Consider the following 27,358-nt stretch of genomic DNA (forward strand, 5'->3'; position numbering starts at 1 on the left):
TGCTTGGGTATCAATCGTGCAATGGTCGATTGTTTGTTTGTGATAGTATGACTTGATAGTTAGTTGACACTTGTTAGTTAACCTCAAAATGGACATTCAGTTGAATTCAGAATAACAAAACCTAACCTAACCTAACCTAACCTAATAATAATAATATTATATTATGTCCAATTATAACTAATAAAACCATCCGTATTAAATTTACCTTTTCTACTGTCATGTTGACAGTTTAAGAATTCCATACCCTGGCGAATTCACGCACTCGGCAGATAATTTACTATTTATTTATTTATTTTAATTAATTCATGAATAAGGCAACGGGCTTGACTATTACATGAATTAGGCAAAATTTTGCCCATTTCATGTAATAGTCAATTTCGCACATTCGGCGTAACATATGCAAATAAATAGTGTGAATGCTACCTGTATTTTTTATAAATAAAACGAAAATGGCCCACGATGGCCGCGCGGCTTAAGCGTCGGCCTATAGTGTCGTGGGTCCCAGGTTCAAATCATGGGTCTGACAAATACACATATTGTTTTTCAATTTGTGTCAGAGAATGGACCTAATAGGTTGAGCAAGTGACTGACATCCATTTCTCGTAAAAACAAAATCTGAAAAACAAAAACTGCGGAAAGCGTCTTTACGCGCCGTAATTACACCAATTCTTACATTAATTACTATCAATTAACTAATTGCGGTATAGATAGATTAATACAAAACCTACACACTCTGTGGAGGTCCATATGATTTTATTAAGATCGGACATGGTCGAAAAAAAATGCTACCAGTATTTTCTATAAATAAAATGAAAATGTTTTATTTCTTAAAGTTTACTTACTAACATATTGTTATTATTTGTCATAATTATGCAGTCGCGGTTTTAGGTACCTATATGAAAGCAGCGCTCGAAATTGAAAATTTTATGAACCGGTGGGGTCGGTAATTTTTTCAAAAATGTTAACAAATAAATTACACAAACGCAATAATCTATAGAATAATATTAAAGAGGACAAATGAAATCAGTGATGCAGGCGACAAAAGTGTCGTTTGTACGAATCTACTCTAATAGTTTGGAACGATAACAATTGAATAATTAGCTTTCAATAAAGCTTGACGTGTTGTATTGTATAATCTCATAAAAATAGAGGAAAACCACGTTAAAATCGACCGAAATATTATTAATTAGTGTTTTAAAAACATATATTTATTCTTAATAAACCATTTATTTTATTCAACGAATAATTCACAAGATTTGAGAATATAACATTACATTTTATATTGATCACACATAACTTGAAAACTCAGATATTATGGTATATAAATATTACTTTTTTTTTACCTAATAACCTAACCTTACCTACTTTATGAAAAAACCAACACTGATTTTACGCAATTGTTCTTTTAATTAATTATGGTTCGCTGTATAAAAAAAATATTTTCTGGTTATGAAACGAAAAATACAGGATGTGTTTATCTCAGAGTCTATAATCTTATATAATACAAAACAATACAGTCAAGATTATGTTTGCTTATTATACCTGTTTGGAATGGTATGAAATGCGAAGGATTCAAGACCTCTCCTTCAGGACTTAGGAACCGAGCTGGTCTGTAAACTTCAGGGTCATCCCAGGCTTCAGAATCCATGTGTATTGCCCATTGCAAAGGTACAACCATTGTACCCTTCTCTATCATGTAGTCGCCAATCATGGTATCCTGCACGTAGACATTATTAGAATGTATTTATATAGATTTAGTATATTATATTTTTTAAATAGCAAACAACATTCTGTACAGTCAATAACATTGTATAACAATAAAATAGAAAAAAAATATCAACATATAAGTGATGCAGACAGCTTGAAAAGGCGCATTTACTCAAGCATATGCATGACATAGGTCATTCGGAAGGATTTTATTATTGTTTCATAGATAAATATACCAGTACCCTCTCGACCCAGTTGACGTAGGTACGTGCTTGTTGAGATATAGCCGTCTAATAGAATAATAAAGAAGTACGTGTCGACAACTAGCGCTCGCTCCGCCGAAGCTAGATATCGACTATTGTTTGTAAGAGGGAGACAGATTCTTCTTCCTTCTCTTATGCCGCACCTGTGTGTGGTGCGATAGTTGTCATCGGTTATTTAGAGCACACGCGCATATAAAATGTGATCCTTCTGTATAATAATATTCATGCAAATTAATACAAATAAAGTTAATCGTATATTAAAACTACGTTGCTTATTTACGATCCTCAAAACAATCCACAATTCCCAACATGGTAGCAGAACGTCGTTAAAACGTAAACAAGTGCTCCGTGGATCGTGCATGGTGGGTTTCCAGTAATGGAAAATAAAAGTAAAATATCTCAAATAAATATAAAATCTGGCAAGTTAAAGCTGACGATCTGAAAGAAAAATATGAGATGCCTTCAGTAAAGGCAGGCACACATAAATATTATGTTTTTCCAAATATCAAATGGTGCTGGAGATAATCGACCTGACTCCGGAGTCCGGACCGTTACACCAATCAATTATTGACTGGACATGATCGCTTCGCTGTCAGACTCTATGAGCTTGGTCTTGTTACCCGTTCAACAATTCCATATGGCGGAGAAATACAGAATTCAAATCACGTCCTCCGAAGAAGAACTGTCTGAGATGATTCAACTAGCTTATGGGAACATTGGACTGTCAACGCGAAGATCAATTCACATTGATTTATTGACATTTTTTTTTATTAGATTTTCTTACTTATTCAAATTTTGCCTCTTAATGCTCCACTTTGGCATGTAAATTCAGTCAAAACACTCTTGATTACATGGTGACCTCAATCTTGGGTTACTACTCCTGAGATATTCCTAGTTATAAAAAAAATACTGATGCTTTACATCAAATGTGATCACGTGATATACCCGATTAACACCAGCGCATCTATTCTATACACAAGACTGCTATTGGCAGCTATCGAGGATTATTTTTCATAAATGTTTGTATCGAAGTATTATAATTGTTACAATAAGTTAGCCGTATAAACATTCAAAACTGTCTATATTGCTGTAAAATTTAGCACAGTGAAGAGAGGTGCTGTAATTGTTACAATGAGTGCTAATACTTCGATACAAAAATATGAAAAACTACCCTCGATAGCTGCCGATAGCGGCTAATAGCAGTCTTGTGTATAGAATAGATGCGCTGATGTGGTCTGATGGGGCCACAGAACAGATAATAAATAGAATACCGATAGGCTATATTCAATACGCCGCATCTTGATGCAGGGTTTTGAATGTGTGAGTGTCCTACGAAAATGAAGCACGCATTATGCACGTGCAATAGTGTGTGTAATACGCCAACATTAAATGAGCGTAAATGCATAAACCGAGAGCAGTTTTCAATATTCGACGTAAAACGTATTCTTGACACGTGTGTAAGTTTAACCCGGATTCTTCCTTACTCGAGTCGGTTACCTGCTATCGCCTTACCCGTTATGTATTTCAGTTCCCATTATTTCTGAGTATCCTGGATGGGGGGGGGGGCTATTAACTTCAATTTTGATTGATCATGTAGTTGGTGAGTAATCATTATGACTTACCTCTAAGCATCCATGTGGTATTCCAAGGGGAACGACCGGTCGGATTCTCTGGGATTCGCTCAAAGCTGCTCTGGTGTAGGGAAGACGGGGAAGGTCACTAATTGCTGGAGCACGATTACCACATTCAGTAAGTATCTCTTTTCTTACAGCTTCCTTTATTTTTGAAAAAAACATAACATGGATAACGTAATTGTTCATCAAAGACTTTGGCGAAGACAAATGGAAATAATATGTATTTTAGTAAAAAAAATAATTATAAGATAAAAAGAACTTTTTATATATCACGTTTTTAAAATCTTTGTTGAATCATATTATAAGCATGACGATCTTATGTATTAATAAAAAAAATTTATTGCACTTGATAGAAATACTGAATAAATATTATAGAATACACAAATGTCATTCTGATATTTTAGTTATGTTACCATAGTAACGCACGTATATATTAATAATTTAGTTACTAGGACCCACTGAGCAACCAATAATAGTGGGTAGTAATATTACTTTTAACGAATTTTCCATACAAAACAGAATTAACTGAAAACGAATTCAATTCTGCTTAAAGATGCCCAAAAGTATTAAAATAATGCATTTTCGTCGTGTTCTGCTATATTCTAAAAGTTTCAAATGTCTATCTAGTCGGGAAATTAGATTAAAAAATTGTACTGCACAAGCAAAAATCTGTACCGGACAAACAAAAATACGAGCTAATAAAAACGTGGTAAAATCCATGTTCGCGATTATAATTGAAACACAGCGAGTTGGCTTATATGGCTTACCTTAAAATGTGATTTTTTTGACGAAGTCTATAATATTATATAAATCATTTTAGTACTAATTAAAAAGATCGTAGCCATTTCTAAATGAATTTGAACACTTCAGACAATATCGCTATTATGAATTATTCAAAATAAGAACACCTATATTAGGTAACATAATTATTAATTAACAGCCCGGAAATACTGATAGTAGGTATGGTTATTCGTGTAAGGGAAGTTGTACGTTTGCAGTTCGCCGCCAGAATGGGACAACTGGACTCCAGGGCAATTGGACGCTGCACTGTCGTAGATACGTATACAGAACGTAGACGAGGAATTTTAATCAGTTTCTATCTAACACTTAGTCGTTTTAATTCATTTTACTCTTAACACATTGTTTTTTTTATTGCGGATTGAGAATTATCTTGCCTTAGGCTATAATATATAAAATAAAAAAAACTCCTTTTTCGTTGGAACTTAAACATATGCACGATTAAATCATTATTTACGTGTACATATTTAAATTCTCACCAATTATTAAATCATATTATAATAATTTAAATTCAAATAATAATATTAAACATTTTTTTAAAGTACCTAACGTCTATTTAATTTCGAATTGCTTGGCGTCCAGTTGTCCTGGCGCCAAATCGTCCTAGACCCCAGTTCGCCGTATTCTTCACCGTGAAATGTTGTATCGGAAATATATGTCCGTATATTAATGACCGTCCAACCTCTTTGGGTCGTATAGTACTGACTGAAAATTCATGTCTTAATAAAACACGGCTCTTGTCGGTTTACACTTTAAAGGAAGACGGCAGCAAACAAACTTTGAAAATAGCCGATATAGTGAATTATTTGTTAGGTTAGGTTAGGTTTTCATTATTGAATTCATGAATTTTGTCAAAATCAGTCATGAAAATTGAATTAATATTCATGTTGAATCTAATAAAATTGGAGACCGTATAGTATACGGTCATCTCTTTCCGATAAGAAAGCTCACGGCGAACTGTGCCTCGGTGAAATGTTTTACGTACAACTTACATTTAACACTGTCTTATTTGGCTTACTTGAAAATATGAATTTTTATGAAGTCTATACATAACCCATTTTAGTAATATTTTTGCTTAAATCAAAAATATCGTGGCCATTTCCAACGGAATTTAAACACTTCAGATAATGCCACTATTACGAATTATTCAAAATAAGGACACATATATTTATAGGTAACATAATTATTGTAACAGCCCGGAAATACTGATAGTAGATATTTGCAATTATAGCATGTTCATTTTATTTACCTGTTCTTCGGGGTGGATGGCCATAAAAAGGAAAAACCATGAAAGCGATACAAGTGTGGTATCTAATCCAGCTCCAAAAATATCCCCCAAGAAATACAGCAACTGCTTATCCGACAGCCTTTTATATCCATCATTATCTTCGCCTGAAGTCAGTCGCCTATCCTGTTCTTCCAAGAAGTAATCTAAGATGCAGTCATCCTCTATCAGGGCAAGCTGGGAGGGTTTGAAGTAGTGGATGTCCTTTATCGCGTTGCTTTCGATCTCATAGTGGATGCATTCGATTCCCTTTTCATCGTGGTCTATGACTTCTTGAGTTCCATCCGCCTTCGCCTTTAGGTAGGCTCTACGTCTCTTGACGAGGCCGTAAAGTATTGCGTGACTCTGGGCTTGGGCTGATACAATGATGTTGATTGTTTTACGGATTGAGCTCATGAAAAACCTGTTGATATTCAACAATAGTTTAGAGACATAACATAAATGCAACAGGTAGGTCCGTCCCAAGTGAGTCTCGATTGCTTCTGTGCAAAATTCAAAATATGTCTATGCGATGGTATTGTTAAGTACGTCATGTTGACTAAAATAAGCATATTTTAGGAGGGCAGTGATTCCTCCTCGATATTTCTACTTAATATCATTTATTGTGCAACAAGCAGTTATCAAGAGTATCCGTTGGAGGAAGGTTGACTATGGGTAACCGAAAAGGGTGAAAGAACAGTTATTTTCATCAATATGTTTCTTACAAATATTTACTGAACATGAAAATATTATATTTTACTCTTTATAAAAAAAGAACTAGCCGCGGGATCAAACCTGAAGCCATGCCACCAAACCAGGGCTCGAAATGAATTGGAACGCACCGGAGCGCTGTTCCGGTTCATGAAATCCCGGAGATTATCGCTCCGTCTCGTGGAAAAAATAATTTTACCGTCTGAGTTAGGTAGGCCATATAAAAACAAAAAATTGAACACACCTATTTTTATAAATATATACACAATTAGGTAAATATGTTAATATTTTCGAAAAATTACCGCTCCGGTTTGTAAAATTTTTCATTTCGAGTGCTGCACCAAACTAATGCTTCTCAATAAACGTTTCCCTTTCAACCATACAATCTAGATCTATAAATTTTGAATCCGCAAAAAAACTGCTGTCTAAATAACATAACTAACAATCATAGTGGACAGACCAGACATCAGAAAGATGAAACCGTCGTTGGTAGATTAATATTATCAATATCATACATTTTCTTTAAACATACATTTTTTTCGATACGCTCCATAGGCTTCTCAAAAAAACGCCTAAGTAACCCATACAAAATGGAATAATATTTGTGACGTCATGGTGTGTTTGTTTAAATTTTGTATGCGTAGAAAAGGCTGTAAGTTTCAATGGTTTAAGGAGTTTTCACTACTTAATTGAAATAAACACACAAAAAAATAACACTATACTTACATCTTAGTGGTTTATAAAACTTCGTAATCAAACGATTTTTTTACCAGTCAAGATATACGTAAAATTAATGTTAAATAATTGAGTCACTTTTTCACCACGACGTCCATAACATTTTAAAGGTATTTATTAAGATAGGCACCAACTAAATAATCACCTAGTATTGAATCTTTGCCACTATTATTGCAGTAGTCAATTATAATACTTTCTAAGCGTAACTGAATAAACAATATAAAATACGATAAATTCAAGACTACACTTTAAATTAATAGGTGACAATATTATATAACAAAAATAACAATTCAGTAAAAAAAAATATTATTAATACATACCTTAGGTATGGCATGAAATTGACGATGGCTGCAACTCCAAGATGTCGAACGCTCTCTTCCTGAATGTGAAGTAGCCATCTCCAAGTTCTATCAGTCTCCTCGAAGGTGGCTCCGTAGACCATTTCATTGATTGCATTTCCAAGACTATCTGCCAAATGCGTCTGAATACTGATGGGACTATCGATGTCTTCGCGATTGGCAAGCCTCTGTTATTTAATATAAATAAAACAAAAATATAGTAGGTAAGTATATTCACTGTGTAATTTTCATGTCTCCATCACAAGCACGTATACAAGGGAAAAGAGGGTTTCGTGTCCGTTTCCGTTTCAGTTTCCGATTATTTTAATTAATATAACTCTCTTCTTTTTTAAGCAAATATTCTCTCCATTTTTAATCCTAACAGGATCATATGAGCCTCCAAAGAGTGTACATTTTATTGACAGATTATCATTTTTACGCGAAACGGATATTAACAAATTATTCAACCTATTAGGTCTTTACACTGGTTCCAAGCACACGTTTTGACAGTTTGCTAGATCTGGAATTCTAACCCGGGACCGATGGCATTATAAACCGATATTGCTCAACTATTGTGGATGTATAATATAATCGTTTCATACACCAGTCATAAGTAATTTATTCGTCTATCATAGAAAGTTCTTTTCTTTACTATTTATAATCATTGTATAATATTTAAAATTCTACTGCGTATTATGGTGTATTGGCCAATCACTGTTATATTATAATACTTACTGATGCTTCTAAATAAATAAACAAAATTCACATTACGCCTACGGAATATAAATATTCCGTGTTTTACGGTTATGTCTCTATTCCTCGATTTTCCAATTTTCTGCAAAGAGAGGCACAACCTGAACCTTTTATTACAGTTAGCAGACGTTGATATCCGAGACCTTCCGGGGACCATGGCAAACGGGGCCAGAAGAGATGTAATTTTTAATTTCTGCATTGTTGTAATAAAAAAAAATCAAAATAATAAACCGTGGCAATTAATAACAATGATTTATGTCTTTCAGATTCAGTGATTGTAGTCATATTAGTTAGCATAAGAATTATATGAAAACTTTCATTATACAGCATTATATGCTCAGAAATTCAGTCATATGCAACATGGAAAAACTACAAAAAATATGGCTATAAATCGCAGTTTTCATTTCCCAATGAATACAGAAAAATATTTATGAGAATTACTACCGCCTTGCGCTACGAAGAATTTTCCAGGGTTTTTGCAAGGTAACTTCATATTATGCTCTGGCCGAATTCAAATTAGAAACACTCGATGCGCGTAGACGAATTGTTTTTAATAAGGCGTTTTTCACAGCCAGCATAAATTTTCTTTGACTTAGTATCAAGTAGAATAGTTTACGTGTCAAATTCCTTAAAAACAGCTTGGTAGTAAATGCGAGGTATCCATAAAGGCATCTAAGAAAAAAACTGTATGCCTAATTGAAAAATGATTACCTTTTGTATAGGTACGCTACCTAATTACCTACATGATTACATAGCACATTATTAGACTCGTAATATAATTAACAATATTATTATGCAATAATAAATACACGTACCTACGTCACATATGTGTAATGATTTTATAATTATTTATGGTTGATAAAATAGTCGAGTTGCTCTTCTATATAATATTAGTATGGAAACACAGAATTCGATTAAATTAGTATGATAATAATATACTGTAATACTATACTACCCTGTTAAGTAAAAAGGCAGTTTTTTTGTTTTGGTGAAATGAAAACCCAAGTTTTAAGCTACCCTTTCCCTTATCAATAACTACACACTGTCTATTCCTATATTATAGTTATGTCACTACATTATAGTGATATAACCTTTTAGAACAGATTTTTTTTAAAGCGTACCGCAGTATTAGTTGGCAGTGTGTATTTAACAATCTGCTATATTAATAAATACAATATATTGTTTTGATATGTCATCGCTTTCATTCTGGGGTAGATATAATATAACATATATCATCGTCATATTATATATAATTAATTTTGTGAATGTATGGGAAATATAGTATGCAATTTTCGCGAGGCGACAAGCAACGCAGTGGGTACTATTATAATCGAAATGCTATGATGCCATTAACTTTTCTTGAAGTTAGCGGCGATTTTCTTAGACGCAGATGTCAAAATTGACTCATCAGAAGATTTAAAAGCGGACCTCGAAACAGTTTAAGCCAGTCATAAAATTATTAAATGTTTACTCTTCTTCTTCTCAGTCGTTCTTTCATGACTGAGGATCGTAACCAACTTGAAATTCTATCACCTTTTGAGCGACCAAGAATTTCCACCCCTCTCGATCCTCTGCTTCTCTTAGGGCAGAACGAAGGCTGCTCTCAGCCAGCTCCTCTGTTTCGCATTACATGGAAGCTACCCAAAACCTCCAGTCTTTTCAGGTCATCTGGCCCGCGCCGAAAAATATCTCCAAAAAACTGTAGAATGCATCTTAAATATATTGCGAAGCATTCGGTGCCAACACCACATCTCAAAAGAATCAATTACTTTCCGCTTCAGGATCCATGACTCGACATCATACTAAAATATGAGAACACTAATGTTTGCACAAGTCTCATTTTACTATAGTGAGTGGTAAGACGTCATCGCATTTTTAGATAACTGAATGCACCTCCTTTTCTCTGCTTTACACCCACCTTTACCACTAATTATCGATCCTAGATATACAAACTCGGGTCTAACTAGTGCAAGTATTGACGCTTTGATGGTCTGAAGATAATTACTCCTTGTCAATTATTTATTAATGTAACTGGTACTACAGTGCCTGGATAACAACAATAACTATGAGACGTACGTAGGGAATTTTTATGGGTTTAACCACAGAACAGATAATAAATAGAATACCGATGGGCCATATTCAATACGCCGCATATTGATGCAGGGTTTTGAATGTGTGAGTGTCCTACGAAAATGAAGCACGCATTATGCACATGCAATAGTGTGCGTAATACACCAACATTAAATGAGCGTAAATGCATAAACCGAGAGCAGTTTTCAGTATTCGACGTAAAACGTATTCTTGACACGTGTGTAAGTTTAACCCGGATTCTTCCTTACTCGAGTCGGTTACCTGCTATCGCCTTACCCGTTATGTATTTCAGTTCCCGTTATTTCCCTGGATTTAACGTTACCACAATTAATTGTTCCAAACACATCATTTAAATAGTTGTGAAAAATAAATAAAATATATAATATAATATTATTATCACATAAAAACTACGAAACTTTGTAACATGTAGTTATTACATGTTTTGTTAAATACAATAATGAATGACTAATTTCTCTTTAATAACTATTATCTAATATTATATAACAAAAACGTTATTTAATATAATTTCCATGGTAACTTATTTAATATATTACCTATTATATTATAGAAACTACAAAAAATTGTTGTCAAATACGATAATTATACACGTCATACCTACAACATTTAGTGTGTGTTTTAGAAGTGCATTGATAGTAAGCTAATAACACTGTATGTCAGGCCAGTGGTCGGCTATCTAAAACACTCTGAAATGCCACTTAAAAAATATATTGGACACTCCGCGTGCCACTGATCGCCACAATAAAACGCATTTTATGCGCATTTTATAATAATCACGTGAGAAAAATAGCATGGAAATATACATGGCTAATCATGTTGTTTCTTATTTTATCTGTTTGTATTTAAATTTGCAATTTTATTTTCTATTATAATTTTTCCACGTGGCTCATCGATAATTTACATTTACAATATTGATACATTTACATCGAATAGCTGCTGTTTCTGAGTATGAACCCATTTTCAGAATACGAGAAGATAAAATAAATAAAAATAAAACAGATTTTAGATTATGTATTAACGGTTAGTTAGGAAAATTAATATTACCTACGTCATAGATAATCATTAAAGATAGTAGATACCTTCCTGATGAAGGTACAGGAAGGTATCTACTATTTCTTTGTATCCCTCCAGATCCTTACTGTTAAGGATATACTTCAGCTGATGCATGGTCTAAAAAGATCAAGACTAGGCGATGCGCGGATTGTGAAACGAAATATAATTTGTCATAAAAATTCAACATGCGTCCTTTTAATGTTATGTTTGTTATTATATTCGTAATAATAATAGTATATTCCTTGACATGTTTTCTTTTTCAAGTACATGCGGAACGTTTTTTAGTCATTTTTACATGATTTAAGAATATATTCCTCCGACGCCATCACAAAACAAATTGACGTGCTCACACCTCGACTGTCCGTCTCCTATAATTGGCGATGACTGCGAAATTTCGTTCCATCTACTGTTGAAAATTATTTTCCGTTTCACTTATGTATGCTCTTAAACCATTTCGTATTTTTGATGAAAATAATCTGTTTGATAATCCAGTGTGATTTAGTGGTAAATATAACAGAAAAGGCCGCAAAAAAAATAACCAACAAAGAAGCATACAAAAAATTACATAGGTACTACATTATTCTATTTTTCTGTATAAAATATTAACCTGATTAAAAGTAATTAACTATTGATACGCAAAAATCAATAATTATTAATAAAAAAATGTACTTGCTTTGATATTTTTCTTATTATATATATGGGATAAATTTTGAAAAAAAAAAGTGTATGGAATGTAACATTTCATCAGAATTTAAAAGTAATTGGCTACCTACTGGTACGTGTCCCATAAGTTTCCGACCGCTGTGCTAGACTTAACCAAGGTTATCAATGACTGTCGAAAATTCACTAGAATTTTTTTAATGAGTCAATAATTACAAAATTAATATCAATACTATGCGGAGTCTGGAAGATAAATATTTTATTCTGTAGACAAAACATTAGTGGTTACTATGAAAAAGACAATATACTTACATAGATTGTGAAAATATATATACGCGTAATTAAATAACGTTTACATTTCGTAATACCGTGGCATTTTTTCCGTAATACTTTCTGTATGTAGCATTATTTTTTAAATTTAATCAATATATTTTCAAAAAAGCTAATGCAGTGAGCATAAAACGAATGCAGTGACGCTCACGGTGGCCGCGCGGCTTAAGCGTTGGACTATAACGCCGTGGGTCCCAGGTTCGAATCCCGGGTCCGACAAGTACACATATTGTTTTTTTAATTTGTGAGTGAGTCAGGGTATAGACCTAATAGGTTGAGCAAGTGGCTGACATCTATTTCTCGTAAAAAACAATAAATCTTTTAATACAAACCTCTACTCTGTGGAGGCCCATATGATCCTATTAGGATCGGACATGGTCGGGGAAAAAATGCAGTGTCCAATGAGGTGTCAATTTCTGTACATTACCACTCAAGGGAAGGTTTCAGCAAAAGACCGTTATGGATCAAAAGCCTTTAGAGACTGATTTGAGGTGAGAACCCCACCCCGTCCCTGTTCAGGGTAGCGAAATTTGACACCGAAGCTTTCATACTAGCAGAAATTCCTGAGATATAACTGATATCACGTAGGTATTACATACTTAGTAATAATTACATTAATCACACAAATTGGCCAGGACTTTTAGAATCATATTTACCTTCTCTAGCTTGTCAACTGAAGTCGTTATGCGACGTTCAATTTCCTCCTTCCTGGCACCGGTTTTAGTGGCGCCCATTGCACGCAGCCAGGCTGATAGTAGACGACGCTGGTCTTTCCACAGTTCACCTTCAGCGCAGATTATACCTGTAATGTAAACATCCTTTAAAACACGTTATTTATGTACATGGCCTTGATGGTGGTGTTGATCCCTCTCGAACATTGTACTTAAACGTGCAGGTTGAGGGGAAGTACCCCCCCTGCCAGGATAGGAAGCGCGTCTGATGACATCGTCCTGTAGGCTTTAGTCAGTAACGGTCAGATAATTAAAGCACTTCTTACTCTAGAATCTAGATAATGGTTTTATTTTAGGGTGCCATACGCTGGAAGCATAGCCGGTAATAATGTTGCACCGTATGCGACCTTAAGCCTGGCTGCAGCAGCCAACATGATCTTCGTATTTGTAATAAAACGTATCCAAACAAATGCATTAGGCAGCCAAATATTGTTGACTTATCGTGGCTGCTTAGTGCGCGGCCAGGATAAGAGTCCTATCACTATGTCCCCAGTCTCAATCCCGTCATTCTGGCCATTTTCTGATAGGCAATATATAACTTCGATGCGGCCGTTTTGGCGTGTTCGCTAAAAGTCAACGTATCGTCAAGAATTGCGCCAAGGTACTGAATTCTCTTCGAGAAACGTACCGAGGTTTGACCCATACCTACAAATTGTGGGTTAAATAGACAAATGAGTCTATGATCTACTCTTCAATTATCTAATCCCATAGTCCAAAAATAAATTGATAACCATACAACTCATGATTTAGTTAGAATGCTTAGCTCGTAGAACAGATATGACGGAAGAGTTCTCTACAGATGAACTGTGAAATAAATAACGGATAACGAAATCGTTTCAGTCAGTGAAGATCATGATCTTCGAAATTAAGAAGATATTACTTTGTGGAATATTTCAGAAGGTTTAAGTTATAATATGTAAAAAATATGTCAATTAAAACCGACACATGACATATTGTATTAGAACTGACAATGATATCGTCTGCAATGCTTAGCAGAACAATTGGAAATCACTAACTGTTTTTGAAAATGTCTATTTATTTATTTATCTTCATAGTTAATGATAAACATAAAAATATAATTAATAGTGCAGCATACTATCAATATTGTAAGGCAGGGTTTCCCAAACTATGTTCCGCGGAACACCAGTGTTCCACCGAACCTAAATAAGTATTCCGCGACCATTTGGAAAGGTTTTATACACTGCAACACATTTAAAGATCTTCTACTAAGTAGAAGTAAAATAAATAAAACTAAAATAATTAAAGAATTTACTTCATATTGAAAGACGAGTGATGACCAATCTCCACTGATGTTTATGACGTCAATTATCTAGATAGGTCATGGCTCCCACAAGGGGGGCAAACAGGCCTATAGCCTGAGGGTCTGGGCTTATGGGGGGCCTGGCGTGAGAGATCGACCAGCCAAGTGAGATAAACACACATCGCAAACATGCACTAATAGTAAAAAATGTCACCTGCGGCGCTGTTTCACTTCATATGTGGTTTTGCCATACTTACAATTTTTGATTATTGTCGATATTTGGCATGTCCATAATTGTGCATACCAACATTAAAGTGGGTGTATTAAAAATACAAAAAAATCGCTAAAAATACCCTTAATTTTACCTCGAACGCCATTTGGAATATGCAACTGTAGATCGTCACATTGCCTTTAACCTTAGCGATAAATAGGGAGCCGCCAAAGATCCTAGCCTGGGGCCCCGCTTCGGGATGTGGGGGCCATGATCTAGGTACAGACGGAGGACCATCTTTTCTCACACCGTGCGCATGAAAAAGATGGGGTATATTGTCTTTAACTGACCGGCTGACAAGTCTTGTCAGTTTAACGACAGTTGCCAAAATTGGCAGAACGGTTAGCTGCGCTAATAAATAACCTACAAAATAAACTAAGTGTTCCGTTAAAATTTCCGGGTTTGCCAAGTGTTCCATTGCAGAAAAAGTTTGGGAAACCATGTTGTAAGGAATATCCTTTGTTGAAATTAAGACTGAAAAAATAATTTCACAATATTTTTTAGGTTTTTTGTGAGAACTTAATCAACATTAAAATACAATGATCGTTGAACAATTAAAATTAATTAGTGTAATCGTATCAGCATATTAAAAAAAATGAAAACTTTTTATCAGGATTTCTCGAAAAATATCACATCATTCATTGCGTGTTGATTATAACAATACTGTCCTGTTGATAAAAAGGTCATATTAGACATTATATTTAACATTGTAAAAATAATTCAACGCAATTGTTGTTTGAATGATGCAAGAGATGTATTTTATTTTAGATTAAGAAGTTTGCATTAAGGGGGACATGCTCGTCGTAGGTCAAAATTGAGTTTTTATTGTATTTTTAAACCATGATCCTGGACACTCCTTAAACGTTGTAGATAATCTATTTATATCATTTTGAAGCCTTATTATCCCTCATATTTATTTTAAGCATTTGATGACTGCATGAAGTATTTTTGTTACATAAAATAGTATTCTTTTAAACCTCTCGCTCTAATGTTTTAGAATATAGTCATATTTCGGTACATAACTGTGCAGTAGTGTTAAGATTTTTTACATTAATAATTTTTAAACGCATTTATAAAACCATTAGTATAATTTATGACGAGATAATTTTTGTAAAATATTCACGATAAAAAAATATATTGATAATCTCTGTGATCCCAAATTTGACAAGAATTAGGCATTTTATTATTCAAAAATCGGCAAGATTAACACATTTGAAGATAATTCTAAAGATACTCATTATAAGTTATGTCTTTGACCATTCAAGTGTGATAAACATCTTATGAATAATGATTGCTTTATAATAATTATTGACCTAAGAATAAGGTAGTGTTTTTTTTTAAATACGCCATTTCTTTTGTCATTCCCCGGAACCCGGAACCATAAATCGGTTAAGTACATTGTGTTGATACTCGACATTTCCATAATTCAAGTAAGTAGAAGTATCTAAACTACAAAAAAACCCTAAAAATACACTGAAAACCTTTAGTTTTACCTCTAACACAATTTTGAAAACGCTTCTGTTGAACGTCACACATGCCAACTTAGCGATAGGTAGAGGGGTAGGATAGGGAGGCCATGATTATATCATTATATCATATTATCACAAAATATACCTACATATAGTCGGTTTTTTCTATTTTTTAGCTATTATTTTTTGACAATTTTAATGATACACATAGTGTGAAGTTTGCTATGAATCAACATATTATTGTAATGCGCAAATTATCTGCGTTTAATTTAACCATTAGCATTACAAATCTTTTATCAGCTTCACAGTTAGTAGTTGTCGCAACGCCATCACCAGCGGGCACTGATGTTCCGTGGGGTAGGCAGATCATGCCTAGCATAGGGTTGGCGAATGAAGGAACTAATACAAATATTACATTACTTTTGAGAACAGTGGCGACTTTCCATCAAGAAGACGATAATGCGACTTCATTTTAGAAAGTATCGACATCTGAGTTTTAAGAATAGTCGAAGCATAAAAAATCCTGACAGTATAACAATTATTGTATTGTAATACATATTGTAATAGCGGTTCATCGCACAGGCAACATTTTCATAAGAGTGCCTCTGAGTTTCGCAGAAATACTCAAATTCGCGGAAGATAGTGTGTATGTAAATTTAAAGATTTTTAGTATATTTGAAAATACATGATAAAATAAGTAAGTAAGATAGTTTGATGGTTACTAAGATGATTTGAGACTAAAATTGACAGGGAAGAGTAATCAAAGTCTTCTTAAGGGTGAAACTTTACCTAGGGACATCACTGCTTGCAGCAACGTTTTCAGGGGGTTGCGAGAGCATTAATCGACAGCAGAATGCAGAACTATTCTAACTAACATTTGAAATATTTTACAGGAGTTTTCTTTGAATCATCCCAATTAAGTTATTTATTATTTATATAGACATATTAATGTATCATTAGTTTCATCAATATTCCTACTAAAATGTAATGTATACATTTATCTATACAAATAATAAATAATTGAGGTAGATTGTTTCGAAGAACTCCCTTATAAAATATTTCAAAGGTGAGTTGTTTTCTTATATACGTAAATACGTGGTTAACACACACCTTAATTAATTTTAACAATAACTTCGTTTATCTTTTGTTTGATTTAATTTAAAATGAAAAATCTTACAACTCATAATCAAGGTGACTTACACGTTATCAAACAATACCCACCGCATTGATTATTATTATATTTCATTAAGAAAATACATTTGCAGATTAAATTTGAATTAAACGTATGAAGTTTATAAGACTTTCACACAACTTCAATGCAATATTTTATCGAATGACGCAATTGGTGTATCAATCACATTCATGTAATGTAAATAACAGGAGTAACAAACTTCTGAAAATATAGCAGTTAAAAACATAAACGTTGAAGGAACCTTCTATGTATTATAATAATAGGAAATAGACGGAACATAATTATTATAAATTTTGGCACTACAACCATGGACGGGTCTACTAAAAGCCGTCTCAGTCTCAGACAATGACATTGTTAATCGACAACGCACGCAATACAGTAGCTAGCAAGTAAATTCGTACATAGCAACATTCGCACATGTATAGGTAGACGTCACGCAATTTCCATTATGCGATATCACGCATCGGGAATTTATAGCAATATCACCTTTATTGTAATGGCGTTAGAACAGATTATGCCATTCAGCAGACCCGACAAAAAAATGAGTGTCATTTTTTTTGAGATGCTTCGACCATATTAATGTCATTGGTCTTAGATTATACAGTGACGCCGCGTTCAAATTCCTTGGGTCGAGCGTTCTTAAATTTTGCGTGGCCCAGTCTAATCATCCCAGTTTCAGCCGTCCGAATCATCCCTTGCCCTTAGGCCATCCGCTCACGTGAATACTCAAAAAAGACGCAACTGAAAGTCCAGTATCTAGCTAATGTATTTCAATGGCGGCTCGCTGACGGCAAGACAAGAATCTTTCAGTTTCAAAACGTCCACAACCAAAACCGAAGAGATGCGACATGCTAGTCTCACGCTCTCTCAGTTTCCAGTCACCCATAAAAAAATGGTACCAATATCAGTAGATTCGATGAAAAATCATATTTTCTTACCAAAATTGGTGGCACTGAACTGAACTAAACAAAAGTTGAAGATGGGCGATTTTTAATTTAAAATATGTGGCAGATGTTGTGAAATACTCCTGCCTGTATAATTACAGGCTGCCAAAATATTCCCGTAAAGATATAACGGAAAAAGTTTAGAATGAAGTAGGAAAGACGATGGGTTTTACAGTTTGAGGTTATGAGATACTAGGTTTCAGTAGTGATGTGTGCGAAGCATCAGTCACTGGCCAGTTTATGAGTTCCATCACCAACCAGTTTGTCGGATTTTAGTTTCTGCGTGAGCGGATGGCCTTAAAGAATGCAAATATAGCCTTGTTGGTAACTCCTTCAACATTCTGTACATGTGGTAGATCCAGCGCAATCTCTGCGTTTTACTATATGTGATCTTTTCACTCCCACATTGTCTTTAATATCCTAAAAGATTCTTCTCAAAGATATCAATATTTAGCTTATTAAATTAGCTTAAATAAACCTAAGCCTAAATATCATCACCATCATCAGCTGGGGTTGGTTCACTGCTGGATGACGGCTATCATCAGCTATCACTACTCTTCTCGATCCCTAGTTCTTTGCTGTCACATACATCTATCGAACTTTATGAGCTCGTCTATCCAGCGAGCTTTAGGGTAACCCTGTGGGCGTTAAGTGTCCCTTGGGTACCATTGTATGACGGTATTTGACCAGCGGTTGTCCACTCGCCATAGCGATATGTCTAGCTCATTGGATACATATTATAAAAAAGGTAACTAAAACTTAAAAAGAATCAAAATAATAAATGGTGACATGTAATGATGATTCATGCCTTTCAGATCCAGTGATTGCAGTCATATAAGATAGGATAAGTATATGCTCAGAATATCAGTCCTATGCGACATAATATTGTCTTTTACCACGGGAAAAACTCGGCTATATAAATCACAGTTCTCAGTTCCCAGTGAATACGACAAAATATTCATCAGAATCACTACCGCCTTGCGCTACAGAGAATTTTCCAGAGTTTTTGCAAGGCGGTTTCATAGGCTCTGGCCAAATTCAAATTAGCAATACCCGATTCAGGTAGACGAATGGTTTTCAATAAGACATATTTCTCAGCCGGCACAATTTTCATTTGACTAGCATCAAGTAGAGTAGTTTGCGTGCCAAAGTTTTTAAAGAAACCTCGATAGTTAATGCTAGATATCGATAAAGGCGTCTATAAAAAAATGATCGCATCTTTTTATTTCCCATCAAAGTTTACACTGTTATTAGTAAAATTATCCACAGTTACTATAAATCAAAAGTATTTATTTTCAAGACAATAATTTTAGATTCCTTCATCGTTTAACTCCCTCAAAAAAAGACTTTACCACTGGCACAACACAGGTCATCGTACTTTTTAGACCTAGTCAGGTATGTAGGTCCATTCGAGTCCATCTTCTGCAGTCTAAACGCAGCGTTGTATGTATTTCATTCACCTTGGCCTAGGTCACTGCTGCGAGTTTTTTGTATACACAACATTTTAGGCATTTCTGCATTCTCTTGGTGCAATAGAAGACAGACTAACAGTCAAGTTCAATGAACTCTATCGGAATTCTTCGTAAATAGTAAATGTATTAAATGAAATTGAAATTTGGGACATCGGTGTATTGGTGAAGTGACTCACATTTTTAATCTAACTAAAGAATAATAAAATAATTCTATTGAGAGAGTATTTTATTGTCAATGAATACGTACAGAATAATTTCAATTATCTGGAATAATTGGGATGGAAATACTATAAACTTTTCCCCTTTGATTTTTTTAAAATACATTTACATTTTTTTAATTATACGTTGTTTTTATAATCTTATAAAACTGATGATCGTTGACCCCCGCAAAAATTGAGCCCGCATCTCTCGGGTATCGCGCCCACGCACATATACAACAATGCTAAAGGAGTCATACTTAATTAGGACAAATTTTAACTAATGGTTTTTAATACTCTGTGAAGTGTTTTCCAAATTGAACTATTGGCGATCGGCCCTTGTATTTTAAATCAGAATAGTTAAGTATTACTTTAATTACTAACCGACGTCACGGATCACTCCAAGATTTTTTGTTGTAACTTACTTGAACTTGCTAATAATTTTTATTCAACTATTTTTTTATTCAATACGTCAATACTCGCATTATACATATTATTATCTAAGTAATATTTAGTTATTTAGTAATGTACCTACTTTCGGAAAAACTTTGGTGTCCATGATTAGGCGGCCACAGACGTACAGTTTTCGTAGCAGGTTGAACATGGTACAGACAATAACTGTACGTTAGTGGACACACCACAGATTAGTTTAACTACCCCATTTAAATATGTCGAACTGTCAACAGACGTGCCCATATACGTACAGTTATTGTCTGTGGCAGAGCAAGTGTCAAAAACTATGGAGGTTAGGTTCGCGGAGATATTACACAGGGGTATTGTTTAAATTAGTTTTAGGTAGGGTATACTAGCACGATATTGATACACGAATATTTTTACTTTGAATTTATTATGGTTATAATTATTGTTTTTATTAGAAACAAATTGACATAAAATACACACCTATGACGTTGGTAAAATAAGACATGATTTCGCTAGTGGATTGTGTATTTTATCGATTCACCGAAACAATATTATACTCATTCGTGTAAATATAATCTTTTCTTTGGACAGTATTAATTATCTATTTGGTCATATTTTTAGAAAACGGTAATATTTATAAAGGTGCTGATTTTATTTACAATAAATTTAAACATGCCACAAAATTATATTTACATCAATCATCAGTATAATAATTAATTACTATGATAATATTAAAATATATACATACTTAAATTTTATTTAGATTTACCAACATTGTCATTCACAATTTATGTTGTAAACGTCTTAAATTAATAATTTGTAATAATCACTACATACAATAAATAAAATTTGAGTACTGAGATATTAATCAATATTTTCACAATAACTTAATTAATAATGCTCTCTAAAATTTTAACATTTATATTATATTGTATAAAATAATATGTTTACATAAATAACTATAACTTTGTTTTACTCTCGTAAAAATAAATAAAATATAATATTTGCGATCTCCGCGTACATAATATTATTACATTTTTAATAATAAATGAATTTGTATTTTATAACAAGCAACATCAGCCGCAGTTGTATCGGGCGTATATTTTACTTTACGTTACCAACATCTAACGTCACCCGAGAACTTTCGGTGAGTTGAAATTCCATCACTTTTACAAAAACACGGGAGTGGGGGGTCGCTGGCAGTTTGAACCTGGCACACATCTGGCAGGTCAAAAACTGTCCATCTATGGGCGCAGCAGATTATCTACCAAAGATAACTGTATGGCCGCCATTACATATTAACTGGCATGTTCAACCTGTTACGAAAACTGTACGTCTGTGGCCGCCTATAGTACGTTGTCAATAAATGTACAGACTCGCGTGGACAATTATTTAAGCACTGTGGAAAACAAACAAATTACTGATGTTATTGTGATTCTATCACACAATAATATTAATAAAATTTAATGTTTTTTTTAAATTATGGGATCACAAACAATCGAGGAACTTACCCCTTCCTTCCATGATGCCGTGAGTCAAGTAAAGTGGCGCTCGTCCAGCAAAAGCATCCTTTGCGAAGGCTTCCCGCACCAGTTTGGGGTCTGTCAACAGTACCGCTGGAACCGATCCAAGATTGATGGAGCAAGCTCCGTTCACCCCATATTTCCTGGCTATCTTTGCAAGAGAATCGTGAGACCGTGCTGCGTCAAGTGACAGTAATGATCCGAGAAGTGGAATACCAGTAGGTCCCGGTGGAGCTAATTTATGGCGACGGGGTATCAGCGCGATGATTAGGACCGTTATGAGAATTAACACCAACGCTAGAATCATTGTAATGTTTGTTTTCGCCCAGGATGTGATCTGTGGAAAATAAAACAAATTAATTATGTATTTACACTTAGGTAGTAATACCTCTCCCCCTGGTGCTTTGAACAAAACAAAAGAGAGCAACGTGGCGGTACCCTTTTGCAAAGACAGTTGGCACACGTTAGAAATAATTGAAGATACGTATTATTACAATGCGAAAACACGGTATCTGGGTAGCATCGCTTTGATTTATCGGGAATGGGACGACTGGCCTCCGGACAATTGGACGCCGCACTGTCGCAGACACGTGTAGACGAGGTATTTTAATCAGTTTCTATCTACCACTTAGTAGTTTGAATTCATTTTACTCTTAACATAATGTATTCTTTATCGCGGATTGAGAATTACCATGCCTAAGGCTTTATATAAAATAAAAAACTCTTTTTTCGTTGGAACTTAAACATATGCACGATTAAATCATTGTTTTCGTCTGCATATTTACATTCCTACTAACAATTAAATCAGAATATAATCATTGAAGTATAAATAATAATATTGGATATTTTTTTAAAGTACCTATAAGTACCTACCAAACGCCAATTTATTTTCGAATTCCGTGGCGTCCAGTTGTCCGGTGCCAAATCATCCTAGACCCAATTTATCCATTATGTATTATTTCGACAAATTATTATTGATCCAAGTCTACGATAAAAATTTTCGATCGTTACGCGATGTCCGGACCGTGGTGCGAGGTATATCTGAATGATTCTGAATTCCTAATAAAAACTACTTACAACAAGGACGTGTCATTATGATAAAGACAGAAACCACGGCAGTAGATAGGCGACAACAATACCTACTGTTCGGCTTCTATATATTGACATCTACGTCATGGCACTTCGGTATTGCAACGGTTTTAGTTCCAGAAACGGCCGTAGTTACGTGTACGTCTCGATATAGAAGTCAAAGTTTGCGTCAAAAAAATCTGCTGCCTTTTCCAGCACTAAACGAAGAAAGCTTAACTTAAGGAAAATACCCAATTAGAACTAAGCCACACGGCGGTGAAAATTTATGCAAATTGTGGTGCAGCAATGCTGATTTATTTATGATTCCAAATTGGACTACATTCCAATTTCCAATGCGTCAACTTGCAGCTCCGTGTGACCTGGCCCTTATACCTGTCTTGCAAGGCAGCATCGTATACCAGGTGTTTAGATACTCAATTTAGTACCTAGAGGAATTATTTTATAATAGAACACTAAAAATAATATTTTTTATACAATATGTACATAAAATTAATGTTAATTAAAATTTTCAGTATTGAAATCGTTCGTAATCGTGCTTATTGTTTGGAAAATACTGGTTTAACAATATAATAATAAAATTGTAAATGTATTTAATAATAATGATTTTTGTTCCAAAGCCATTTGACCAACATACGTTGAAAAACATTATGTAAATCTTTTCTCATATATATAGTCCAGTCAATCTGTACTTTTTAGTTGCAAAAGGTGGGGTAGAAGATTTGTTTTTCCTACCTGTATATATCATAATGAGTAAGAAAAAAACGGGTTTGCCAATTTGGATGACTTCAGCACAACTTTGGGCGGGCAAAAAACCGCAAAATTTTGGGATTTTTTTTGGTTTTTCGCTTATATTTCAAAAAATGGTCGGTCGTAGCAAAAATATTATTATATACAATTTTAAAGCTTATTAAATCTCCTAAATATTTATATGATCTTTTTTTTCTATCTCCGACCGTTAATGAGATATTTGCTGTTAAAAACAGTATATATGTATTGGAAAACACGCGTTTTAGTAAAAATCAATCTTTAATGAGAACAAATACCATTTTAAACTTAAGATCTTACAAATAAACACTTTGGGGTTACAAACTAGACTTAATGGTCAATGAGCCCAATGTTCCATATGGTGCGTGGGGGTGGGGACCAGTCCCACTGGTGCCACGATACGAATCAGTACCACTTTTGCTTTAGTTTAGTCTCCATCGCGGGCGCAGTTATGTTTATTCTTTACGTCATGTGTATTGTGTTGGGATACAATAAGTGAACTTACCGAAGAAGAAATAGGTGCATTCCATCACCTTACTAGTAGTATTGATTGAACGGAGTTATCAAAGGCTCATTCCAATGATACTATCCTCAAAATGGTCATAAATAAATTAAAAAAGGCAAGTGTTTTCTAGAAAATAATGGTCCTACTGAAAAGCTATGTTACAGTATTTTCGAATGACAACGCTCATCAAACACTTCATTCAGGCCGAACGAACTGGTGACTGGAACCTTCATTTGAAAAGTATTGAAAAAATGGTTTTATTCTTTCATGCAGCAGGCCATTTTTTTTACGCTAAAAGTGCCCATTTGTATCTTCAAGATATGCAATAACTGAAAGAGAAATGGACGCTGCTGAATTTGAGGAGTTCACTAGAAGAGGATATTTTACGATACGTCGCTCTGACAAACACTGGAGTGGAATTCGGTCAGATATAACCATCCAACAAATATTAATGAAAACAATGAAGATTTATGGAGGTCCAACACTGGGCAGAGGAATAACTGACGGTGTTCTAACCAGATGGACTTTGGGAATGGGAATCGGAACAGCATGTTGACATGAGAAGTTCCCGAATTGACCGAAACAATGCTGACTCAAGTAAGCTTCTTGAATGACTATCATTACACTACCCATTTCCCAAAACCGACGAGATATTGTCGTTGAGTAGTAGGATTGTTGGAGGAACAGCAGTAAACTGCTATAATTCCCAAGAATAGGGGTTAAAAGGGATTAATAGAATGGTCGGTAACGACTTTCACAATGTTAAATTCAAATAAAAAGACAAAATTGTTACCATTGCATCCGTTGGTGGTAGTATGAAAGCAGGAAGCGCTAAAGTTGTGATAGCTGATCCGTTTACCTTATTTGAAAGAATATTTAGGTATATGTAAAAAAAAACTAGAAAGATTTGCAACATTACTTTACATATGAATTAGCACCCTACCCTATGTCACTGTTTTCAGAACAGGGTAAGAGAAAAGGACAAAATCATTATTCACCAGCATTGAGACTCACAACACCAACATCAGTTTATTGTGGTTGATGGAGGACATCTCCTGCATAAAGTAGTTTGGTCCCGAATTTCATCCTTTGGTGACATTGTGAAGATGTATTCGGATTATTTGACAAAACACTATAAGTCACAAATTGAAGTTGTATTTGACGGATATCCATCCAATGCTGCATCCAATGGGACAAAATTTGTAGAAAGATTACGCCGTATAAATTTAAAATCATACCCTGAAATTATGTTTCAAGGAAACACTGTCAGTCAGGTGGACCAGAAACTTTTTTTGAGTAACGAAAATAATAACGTAGTGATAATAGCTGAAGATATTGACCTTCTTGTAGTGATGTCGGCAAGAGGACAATTCTCGGACAACTTCTTCTTTCGAAAACCTGGAAAGGGAAGTAAACCAGATGTGTTGTTCTCGACAAAATCGTTTAAATATGACGCACGTCCGTAATTGAAAGAAATGGTCACAGTTTTCAACAATTCAGAGTCCAGCCCTGATGAAATACATACGTGGGAGCTGGATTGCAAGACTTCGAAGACGTACAACCTTAGCCTACTTCACCTCGGATACATACTCTACAACGGTTAAAAAATTAAGATGTTTGGTGAATATTATTATTCTGTAGGTATTAAAATTTGTTTTGCTATTATTACTAAAACTATCAACATACTTTATTTGAAAGATCTTAAATTTAGATAAGTATTTATTTTCAAGGGGGAGAGGCATAGAAATTCATTATACTTCATTATCAAATTAAAGCTTTGGACATATTTTAATCGATCAACAGCTATCTAAATACAATGGGGAAAATAAAAAATAAATTATTTCAAAGACAAAACAATGGAGACTAAACTAAAGCAAAAGTGGTACTGATTCATGTCGTGGCACCAGCGGTACTGGTGGGGGTATAAGAATGTGGCCCTTTCTACCCCTCCCCCCACCAACACGCACCATCTGGAATATTGGGCCCATTGACCATAAAGACTAGTTTGTAACCCCAAACTGTTTATTTGTAAGATCTTAAGTTTAAAATAGTATTTCTTCTCATTAAAGTTTGATTTTTACCAAAACGCGTGTTTTCGAATACATATATACTGTTTTCAACATCAAATATCTCATAAACGGTCAGAGATAGAAAAAAACGTATTGTGTAAAAATTTTAGGAAATTTATTATGCCTTAAAATTTATTTTGCAATATTTTTTCTACGACCGACCATTTTTGAGATATAAGCGAAAAACAAAAAAAAAAAAATTTTGCGGGTTTTTGCCCGCTAAAAGTTGTGCCGAAGTCATCTGAATTGGAAATTATCACTATCAATATCTGGGAACCTATTGAATAAAATTAATTTATCTTATCAGCAATTAAAAAAACAAAATACTACATATCGTCATAATTATGTTATCATTTTTTACGTCAAGAGGCAAAATTATATAATACGTATGAAACATTTTTTTTAAAACATGTAAAAATAATACACAATATTATTAATAAACTGTTTTTTTATGTACATACATAATATTATTGTCTTTAGATATAGAGGTTTTTCAATGACAGCTGAAAGAGTGCGTGACATTCGTAATGAGTTTGATAGCAGCCATAAATAAAAAAAAAACATATCGTGATGACAACACTGAATGCGTGCGCTATCGCGTACATCGCGTTGTTTATCGATTAATGGTGTCAAAAGTACTTACTCAGATAATGAAATTTTTCTCGAGTTGCAGCGTAGACTCCGAGTTTTATATTCTTCACAGCTTCTGTGGTTTACTAGTAAACATAACCTCTAAAACTGAAAGATATTTTTAGTTTTGGACGATCCCACTGAAATAAACTTCTTTTAATATGTCAAAACAACGTGGAATATTTGACGACGCGAACACGTCTATTATGCGATGCCTGCTAGGAAAAAATTGGTCCTTGATGTTAGCACGAACAATCGCGACTGAGTGCTGCGATTCGCGAGTAGACATAGTCAGCGTTCCGGATAATTTTATGCAAACCACGTAATCCGGAATGACGTTCCGGAATTAACAAAATATTTATATTTGATTACATGGCAACTAATAATAATAATGCCTAGGAATCTAATTTCAACCGTGAATAAAAAATCATATGTATCGTTATCATTTCACTTAATCTTGCTTAT

General features: G+C 34.2%; 1 protein-coding gene across 1 annotated transcript in view; it reads right to left on the reverse strand.

The window, feature by feature from the left end:
* Positions 1 to 27,156, reverse strand: part of phtm (cytochrome P450 enzyme phantom) — a 31,426-nt gene extending 4,270 nt beyond the window's left edge. Inside the window, exons 1-7 of the mRNA XM_085958280.1 lie at positions 26,907 to 27,156; positions 21,824 to 22,172; positions 13,012 to 13,157; positions 7,433 to 7,638; positions 5,652 to 6,090; positions 3,593 to 3,745; positions 1,543 to 1,717 (exon numbers count right to left, since the gene is read on the reverse strand). Of these exons, the coding sequence (XP_085814406.1) occupies positions 1,543 to 1,717; positions 3,593 to 3,745; positions 5,652 to 6,090; positions 7,433 to 7,638; positions 13,012 to 13,157; positions 21,824 to 22,142 (1,438 nt within the window). The 5' untranslated portion in view covers positions 22,143 to 22,172; positions 26,907 to 27,156. The remainder of the gene's footprint in view (positions 1 to 1,542; positions 1,718 to 3,592; positions 3,746 to 5,651; positions 6,091 to 7,432; positions 7,639 to 13,011; positions 13,158 to 21,823; positions 22,173 to 26,906) is intronic.
* Between the last annotated feature and the right edge of the window lie 202 nt (positions 27,157 to 27,358).

The sequence above is a fragment of the Rhyacophila brunnea genome, unplaced genomic scaffold (assembly GCF_057557595.1).
Source record: "Rhyacophila brunnea isolate RB1 unplaced genomic scaffold, BYU_Rbru_1.0 scaffold_7, whole genome shotgun sequence".
Lineage (NCBI taxonomy): Eukaryota > Metazoa > Arthropoda > Insecta > Trichoptera > Rhyacophilidae > Rhyacophila > Rhyacophila brunnea.